We start from the raw sequence: 9,572 nt of genomic DNA on the forward strand, positions 1-9,572 counted from the left end.
GCTTAATTATTGCGGTTTTCCACTATTGCACAGAAATATATTCATCGTTTGATGAACGTATTTTTTCAACGATTATTGTTCACGTTTTACTGCTACTTGTGATCTACGTTCAATAACCGTTTATGAAATTTATTCAATATCGGACTATTTTCAAGATACATTGAATTGTATAATATGTATATTTGATCAAATGGGTTCATACTTGTTTTACTTCAACACGATTGAGGAAAATTCAACGTTGAGTACAATATTCAGATTATGAACGCACTTTTAGTATTCATGTATGCGGAACCGCCTGATGCCAAGCGGTGGCCAAATCAGTTGATTATCTTATAATTAGTTTCCGAAAAATGGACTTTAATTACCCGTTATTTTGATGCCAATATTATGTGGTAACTAAAGCTGAACACTGATCTTGTATTCATTTACCGGTGCATGGAACATAGATATAACCAATAAAAGGAAGAGAATAAAGAAGTGTCCGAAACGTGAATAATTTCGTACCAAGAATAATAATTTATTGTACATTTTTATAATTATTTCACAATATTGGTTATCATATTATAATATATTAAATCTCATTATTTGGCACGAATTACGTCAAGACTTCAATATCTTGTATGAGTACTTGCTAAAACAAGCGTTCATCATATCCTGTCGCATTTTTAACGTCGTTTGTACGTTTATTTTTCGCGCTATTTTATCGGAGTTCTGTGCGTTATACATTGTGTCACTACTGATATATTATTCTCCTGCTCTGGTGCGTCAGCGTCGGTAACGCTGCAAGCTAGAGTAAGAGCGCAATAATTATATGTAGAGACAGAACTTATCCCATGGACCGCGCATTCATACAGTAAGTGTAAGTATAGCGAGTGGTAAGACAAGGACAGCTCGGAATAACACGGGCATATATGGCAAAGTTGATTCCCTTTTGGGCACGATCTCTCTGTCGCTCTTGCGTCTCCTCTATCTTTGTCTTTGTCTGGGAGCCTATATTCATCCCCACCCTTGCAACTGGCCTCAGGCGCTGGTTATGGCGTTATTCGTCAACCGAATGCGGAGGTGCTCGGATCGATCGGTGATCGTGTAGCAAAAAAGGTGAGAAGCTATTGTTAATCTGCGGCCTAGACGGAAGAAGCAAATTCGTCATTAAATAACGCTGGTAAGTACAACTACATATTTTTCCAAATATGGTGGTATTTTGTCTTAATACATCGAGCATTCTTGGTTGAAAAAATAATGTGTTTTGCAACTCAAATTCTGTCTCTTCTGTATTTTTTTCTTTCCTTTCTTTTCTTTCTTCAAAAGAAACTATGTGTAATGTTCTGCGTCTTTTTCTCTAAACCAAACGATGTACCATAAAAATATGGAATAGTTTATTGTTTATTATATAACGTTCATGAATATTTTTGAACTGTTTTTAAACGTTATTTATATGTGTTAAGTTTACTATGATACGTATATTATAGGTTAATTATATTAGTTCTTGTCGAATTTGAGGAAAACTTCATGTTAATAATCATCCCATGTGATCATGCGGTTATTAGTAACTTTTGCTCTGTATTGTTTGAAATCGGTTTCGTGTTTATTATTTTTTTAGATACCGTTTCAACATATCTATAACATACATATGAACTCGTAGCATCTTCCAAAGTAACAAAGTATAGTAATACAGCCACGTAAATATTTCTGTGCCATCGAAATCACAGAAATATTATTTTGACAATATTTTTTATTTTCTTTTCCCTTCAATTGAAAATAACAATTATTATCCATCAGAAGAAGACGGTCATGTTAGACAATAGAGACAATAGAGAAGATCCGTAGCAATAAAGCTTTTTCACCAGTTAGTGCAACAACTTATATAGAGGTTTATTAAAAATTATGTATTTTGATCCAAAATTCTGTTTTGTGTATATTTTCTTGGATTTGGGCTGAATAAATATTAAAAAGGGATTTGCACCTGAATAATTTTGTAAACACTGGTAAAAATAGTGGTCATCTACCCATCAAACGTATATAATACGCAGGAAATTCGTAACAAGTAATTTTATTCCATTGGATTTGACTTTGATCTTTACCGATAAACGTATAGTATACTCATGATTTACGTTCAGTAGTAGGCGTCATGATATACTATTCGAAAAGTATTAGAATATAAGCAGGACATCGGCCCAGAATTGGTTCAACGTTAAACTACGATCTTGTTTAATTTGTAGTAACAATAAATAGCGATACATAGAACTATAAGTACTATAGAATAATAATATTAGTAACAGTACTATCTAGTCCTGAAATATATCACGATTCCTACTACTGAACGTAAATCATGAGTATACTATGCGTTTATCGGTAAATGTCAGAGTCAAATCCAATAGAATGAAACTACTCATTACCTGCGTATTATATACGTTCGATGGGTAGCTGACCACGTTTTTTATTCGTGTTTACAAAATTGTTCGGCTACAAATGCCTTTTTAATATTTATTTAGCCCAAATCCAAGAAAATATACACGAAACAGCATTTTTGATCAAATTACTTAATTTTCAATAAAATTTTATATAAATTGTTGCGCTAACTCGTGTAAAAGCTTTATTGCTATGAATCTTCTGTATTGACTCACGTACTACGTTCATTAGGTTCATTTAACTTTTAGTTTTCAGAGTGGTGTGCGGATATTTACGACAAATAAGGCAAGCACGTTAAAGCGTACATCATTTCTTGTCTGGTGTGTATTATTATTTAGTTTTATAACATGCCTCATGATTTAAAAGTTCTGAGTAAACGACATTTGCGTCGCAAAACAGCTATAAATACTCGTAAAGTATTACTGAGTATTGCAGGCAATAATTGTGCACTCGAGCACCTTACGAAATCACAATTAAAAGATGCTAGTCATGAACATGTGTCTTGTATCGGAGAATATGTGCACTCTATAGATAGCGATTATGATGTTGATCATATCCATCAAAGTAATGAACAGAATGAAGAAAACTCTAATTCGAACCGCGATAATAAAGATTTCAAAGACATCGAAAGTGACATAGATAGCATCAAAGCTACGTTGTACAGTTCTGAAGATAATTCAAGTTCCGTCAGCGATGAAGTGCATTTAGATGATGAAACGAACTTTGTTGAAAATTTGCGCGACTGGGCATCTTCAAATAACATCACACATAACGCGATCGATCAATTGCTAGCATTATTGAAACCAGCACATCCTATCTTACCCTTAAGTGCTAGGACTCTACTTCACACGTCACGACGTATTGAAACGTTAAATTTAGACAACGGAGAAATGTGTTATTTCGGTTTGGAGAAATGCTTGAGACAAAAACTCGAGTCAGGTCTCAAAAAAGGACTGTCACCTGAACATACGTTGCGAGTTGATTTTAATATTGATGGGATTCCCGTTTATAAAAGTAGCGGAACATCATTTTGGCCAATTTTGGGACGCAGTATTTCAATGATCGATGATAGCCCATTTGTAATTGGTGTTTATTATGGTACGGGTAAACCGATGCCACTATCTTCATATTTACGAGATTTAATTAAAGAAACGTCACGTTTAAGCACCAATGGTTTTGAGTTTAATGGCACCAAATACTTTGTCAGAGTTGGTTTATTCGCGTGTGACGCGCCCGCGAGATCTATGTTGAAAATGTGTTTAGGACATTCGGGTAAGGATGCTTGCGAGAGGTGTAAGATTCGCGCAGTTCATCTCAACCGTAAACTGTGTTATCCATGTGACACCGAATTCCAGAAGCGAAAAGATAGTGATTTTGTTGCACCTAGTGAAAACGATCGTCACGTTAAAGGACGTTCGCCTCTTTTAGATCTTTACGTGGGACTAGTCTCCCAATTTCCTTTAGATCCCATGCATTTAATCTACCTGGGAATTTTGAAGAGGTTGCTCCTTAAATACTGGGTCGAGGGTTCACGTGATTGCAAATTGTCTAAGGATATTTTGTTAGAAATTGAACGTATAATGAAACTATTGGCGCGATATGTTCCGGCAGAGTTTCCTCGAAAGCCCCGTGGATTTTTGGATTTGCATCGATGGAAAGCGACAGAATTTAGATTTTTCTTGTTATATTCCGGCCCTGTTGTAATGCGGGATGTGCTAGATCGAAAAAAGTACAAACATTTTTTATTATTGTCTGCCGCCGTGTATATTCTATCGAATACAGCCTTGTTCTCGCGTTTTCGAAACATCGCGCAAGATATGATCGAAAAATTCGTTACTCAAGGTGCTAAGATATACGGACAAAACTTTGTCGTATATAATGTACATTCGCTGCTGCATGTCATAGACGACGTAGAACGATTTGGCCCATTAGAAGAATACAGTTGCTTTGTGTATGAAAATCATTTGGGCCATTTGAAACGACTTATTCGATCGAAACGCTTGCCGCTGCAGCAGCTGAGTAATCGACTTGAAGAACTAAGTTCTATTCGTAAAACTAATTGTCAGGAAAAATTTATTCCTAAACCCAAATTTATTGGAAATTCTCGTGAATGTCAGGCTCTGGAAACGAAAAAATTCAAAATATCAATAAAAAGGCCGGATAATGTAGTAGCTTGTGGGACAGAAATATTAGTGATCAAATCAATCCTTTTCATTGCCGGAGAATATAGAATTATAGGTACTCCGTTCAAGTACAAGCGAGACCTTTATCAGAAACCTATTAAATCTTCCAAACTAGGGATTTTTTTCGTAAGAAGTTTCAACGTAGCGAAATCTTATCGCGTCGATGATATATTACATAAATTCGTCTGTCTTCCATTTAAAGATGGTTTCGCAGTAACTCCGATACTACACGAAATGAAATAAAATTTTTATTTTTTGTTAAACATCTCAACGAAACGAGCTCTCGACAAAAAACAGATGATGAACCTACGATTCTCGGCAATGTGTACGAGGAAGAGGGATTCGTTCAAGACATGTATAGTATGTCTATGTCTACCTCGCACACATTCCCGAGAATCGTAGGTTCATTATCTCTTTTATATTAAAAGTTTGCTTCAATTGAGATGTTTAGCAAAAAATAACATTATCGTATACCTATTACCATATACCGTATATGCCGAGTCTAATTTACCTAGTAGTCCAATATACCCAACTCTACCATATGTTCATAACATCACTTTTGAGCTGATTTATTATAGTTTTGTACGTCACATTGACGTTCAAGTATTGGTTAGACATGCGTTCCCAAAATCTTCATAATGTTTCATGATCGATTCATCTTTTAACTTATATACTACCTTGCATATTCCTATGTTGATGTCCTAATTAAAAACTTTTAAACTGGCACTTTTTGCTCAGAGTGGAATAAAAGTGCTTGAATTTTGATCAAATATAAATTTATACACCAGACTAGAGAATATGATACATTTAACGATGTTTTTACTCAGTCGTGCTGCAGAACTATGTATGCGGTGATTGAATTCTTGGTTGGCGAAGATAGAGAATGCGCATTGGTACCAGTTCTTTGGCTGGTCGAAAACAACACCCAATGTTACTGGCCACGGACAAAAACTGAAGATCATTTTACAAAACTTGTAAAATCAAAGGCTGCCTATGAAAAAACATGGCCAAAGTTTGCCATTCACAAAGTACTGCATACCGGAGGTGATTATTGGAACGTAGAACTTTTTTTTACAATTGTATACGGATTGAATGTTTCAATCATATTAATTTTCACTTGGATAAGAGTTACGACGATATATTTTGATCATATTGTACATTTGTGATTAATTTTGCTAATCAATGAGCATTCGGTATTGATTGATATTCCTTGATTAACTAACAGATGACTACCACGACACCGAAGCAACGATGGCGCGCCTACTGGAGCTGGGCACGTCCGATGAATCCGGAATAATTCGCAACATCGCTAAAAAATCCACTGTAATACCTCAGCAAGATATTACCAATGACGTGGACGAGAATGAAGCTACGAACAGTGATGATGTCGAACCTGAGCCGCAAAAGAAAAAACGTAAACACAAAACCGACAAGAAGAAGGCTAAAAATCGACACGTTAGTAACAAAAAAAAAAAAACGAAGCGTTCTCGTGAAAGTTCAAGTAGTTTAGGTTACACCTCTTCAGCTGACGAGAATTTGCCACCGTCCGAAGTCGATGAATCGACTTCTAACCGTAATAAGAATACTCGCTACATTAACTCAGCCAAAGGATCTACCAAAAATCAGACACCAAAGAAAAACTTGGCCCACAAGATCGTACAGCACCAGTATAATGATAATTCCCATGAGTCACCGAATCAGTTGTCTGGATATGAAACATCAAATAGAAACATTTCTAGTAGGATCATCAGGTCTACCACGCAATATGACTTATCAAGATCCTTTTCACAACTTGAACCTTCAACCCCGACCACATCACGCGAACAGAATACCTTTGAAGAAAAAACTCTGCAGTATTTAGAACACATTAAATCCTACACTGAACAAAACCATCTGCTACTACGTAAAATCTTCTCAAAACAGAAGGAAGTCAGCATCGACGTAACAAAGAAACCAGCCGAATTCCCAAAACTTCCTCTTAACTCCATGGAAGACTTCTCCAACCTCGAAAATATCCTGAAATCCGAAGAGCATCGAACTTATTTAGTGAGTAGACCTTGCAATCATATTCAAAATATGTATGTCATGACATACGGATAGGTACTAATACCGAGCGTATTCTTCAATGAGGGCCAACCCCCTCCCTAGCGCAAACCAACACAGGCACATGAGGCTCGGCCGGGAGGGGATAGAATGCCAGTGGCCATGTTAGTCTCCACTCGACCGAACTTCACGTACGCGTCATGTGCCTGAGTTGGCTTAGCACTAGGGAGGGGGTTGTCTCTCATTGAAGAATACGCTCGGTATGTGTTGACTGCAAAGGAATAATGAAAATTACTACAGGCATACAGAATTGCGGTTCGTAACGTTTTAACCCTCTCGGACCGTATGTTGCTTCTACGCAACACGCACTTTGAGGCTTCATAAAACTGTATCGGTCGCAAGGTCAGGGTTCTAACTGCATAGTTCCATTAAGCAAGGTCAGATGGCCTTATAGATACTCCTAAACCCTGAGGTAAACTGCTTTCACCCATCGAAATATCAATATGGTGAGAGATTTTCATTCAACATGAAATCGGTCTCGGTCTGATCGAGAGGGTTAACGTTAAAAAATGCTGAAAAAATATTAGGAATCGACAATCTCCAACTAGTCAAAATTGTTATCGATGTTGATAACAGTAAGAATATTTTGAATTCAATTCGACATTCATTCATTTTAGTATTTTGTTGCAGACCGGGAAACTGGCTTCTGTTGGAGGGACAAGCGGTCGCCAATGTGTGTTGGCTATAATGAGGTCACTACTCACAAACGAATTAGCGATGCAATTCAATTGGGCAGGGAGGGACAAAGTCCCATTTCAAAAGACATTGACAATGGAAACTGTTTACGGTAATGAATAATTCATGAAATTTTCGAGAAACAGTTATTACTTGGATTTATCGTGTGAAAACAATATTATTCACACATTATTATTCAAATTATGCAAACTGTTAACTTTTTTCCCAATATATTCGAGATTCATCACAATTTACATTGAAATTATTCCTTATCAGTTATCAATATCGTGATATTGTACCTTCCTTTTGATGTATTTTTTCTCAGAGGCTGTGAAACAAACCTTTCTTGGCAAGAAGGAAATTGGTGATGCAACCGAAACCAGTGTTTCGTGTGCCGTGAAAGACTGGTTAAAACTAGCTCGATCACGGCATACCTATGTACGAAAGAAGGGCTAAGAAACTGTGGTAAACGTCAACTAATTTTAAAAACAGTCATATAAAAGTACAAATCATACAGGCATATAAATATTTCTGATATAAGTGTAATATTCTTAGCGTTTTCTGTTAGTTGTAACTACCGTGAAGACGAAAGTATAGTGTAGGTTGAGCTGTGTCTATGAGCTACAAGATGTACCTTTTTTTTTGATAAATGAGTATTTATAGATATAAGATATTTGTGTAACGTTCTAACAAAGATATAATAAAATCGATTCACATATATAAACTAAATTCGTACGCTTTCTAACTCAACCCAGACTTGTTTCTAGCTAACGTGAAATGATCTTCCTCTATAGCAGTGTACTATATACGCTTTCAATTACACATCCAAGATACGTTATGTATTCAAGTCTAGAGGTCCAATTAAAAACGTTTTTTAACACTGTATAATATTCGTTTAGACATAAATAATGAAAGATTAAAGCGTCATTAACAGAAAACATTTTGTCACGTTAGTTAAACGGACATTGTCAACACATTTTAATAGAAAAAATTTCCTTCATAATTTGAGTTTTAAAACGTACTTGCGAAACGTCTCTTAGTAGTCATCAATATCCAAATATTAGACGATTACCATAAATATTAAAATAACGGATTTTCGATACGTTTTATCAACAAATTGAGATACGATTTATAAATGTTTGGTTTCAAACGTATAAAATTTGCATATGAACAACTATCGTAAGACGTCCACCAAAAACGTTTAATAAACCGAAATCACGGCGGACATTCTTCGCAATAAAATACGTAGGTGCTGCACGTTTATTCTACAGAATAAAACGTTCTTTTTTGACGAATTTCATACGCTTTATATACTGGCATTGTTTATTGGGATGTTTTTCGCCTTGACTAAGGACGCCTTAAATAAATCCTCATTTTTCTTTGCACGAATAAATATACATATATGCATTGCTATGCTATGAAAAAACCACCGTTCGATTCTACGCAACTGGTTTTTTTTTTATATTAAATGTCGATTTCCCGTAAATTGATGTCTTGAGCACGGTCGATACGCGTGTGTTATTAATGTTTACATGAATGAATCTAACAATTTTCGAAATTTCATTTTACCTGCGATAGAAATCATTTTGACAAATTTTTGCAAGTATTTGTCTGACTTGGATTCACTTTTCAGATGTGGGAATTTTTTAACGAATGAAACAATTAGTTATAATAAAATATCATTTAGCAAGAAACGTACGAAACACATTGAGCTTCTCGAATTCCAATCAATCACTTCCATGTATCAATGTTTTTCTGAGGAAATCCGCAATTTTTGTGTACTGCCAGTATTCAAAATTTTATTACATTATATTTACAACGTGGTGATTTCGTCCTTTTTTCACCCTCAGCTTACGTTAAATGAACGGTAACACACCGAACAGCTTTGCATCACATTTATTACATGTTAGTCCGCATATGATTCCAGCCGACCACAAATAAAATCGATCCACTATTATTTAAACATTCGATGGTAAATTCTCTGTAATCGGTCTATTGCACTCTGCGAACCGAATCGCGGTAATCCCACGAGATCACGGGTTCTACAGGGGCGACATTATCGGTCGGTAAGGCTGAGACCTTATCACCAGCAGAATATACCGTGTGACCATGCGCTGGAGCTTACCCAAATCGTTGACTGAAAGATGAACGGGGCTTCCCGCAACCGAGAATGGACGAGATAAATTCATCGTGAAGCAGCGC

The 9,572-nt window shown here is 36.0% G+C and overlaps 1 protein-coding gene across 6 annotated transcripts; it reads left to right on the top strand.

Moving 5' to 3' along the window:
* The first annotated feature begins 542 nt into the window (after nt 1–542).
* On the top strand, nt 543–8,346 carry LOC124187765. 6 transcript variants are annotated; one of them, XM_046579886.1, is made up of 6 exons: nt 543–1,162; nt 2,658–2,729; nt 5,420–5,636; nt 5,818–6,638; nt 7,313–7,482; nt 7,696–8,346. In XM_046579886.1, the coding sequence occupies exons 3-6, from the start codon at nt 5,435–5,437 to the stop codon at nt 7,736–7,738; spliced, it is 1,236 nt and encodes a 411-aa protein (XP_046435842.1). In that variant the 5' UTR covers nt 543–1,162; nt 2,658–2,729; nt 5,420–5,434; the 3' UTR covers nt 7,739–8,346. The 6 variants fall into 6 exon arrangements, 5 of the variants coding, with proteins under 5 accessions (XP_046435842.1, XP_046435839.1, XP_046435840.1 ...); XM_046579883.1 differs by having other exon boundaries at nt 558–1,162; nt 7,326–7,482; nt 7,696–8,099; XM_046579884.1 differs by lacking the exon at nt 2,658–2,729 and having other exon boundaries at nt 558–1,162; nt 7,326–7,482; nt 7,696–8,099.
* The last annotated feature ends 1,226 nt before the right edge of the window (nt 8,347–9,572 follow it).

The sequence above is a fragment of the Neodiprion fabricii genome, chromosome 1 (genome assembly GCF_021155785.1).
Source record: "Neodiprion fabricii isolate iyNeoFabr1 chromosome 1, iyNeoFabr1.1, whole genome shotgun sequence".
NCBI lineage: Eukaryota > Metazoa > Arthropoda > Insecta > Hymenoptera > Diprionidae > Neodiprion > Neodiprion fabricii.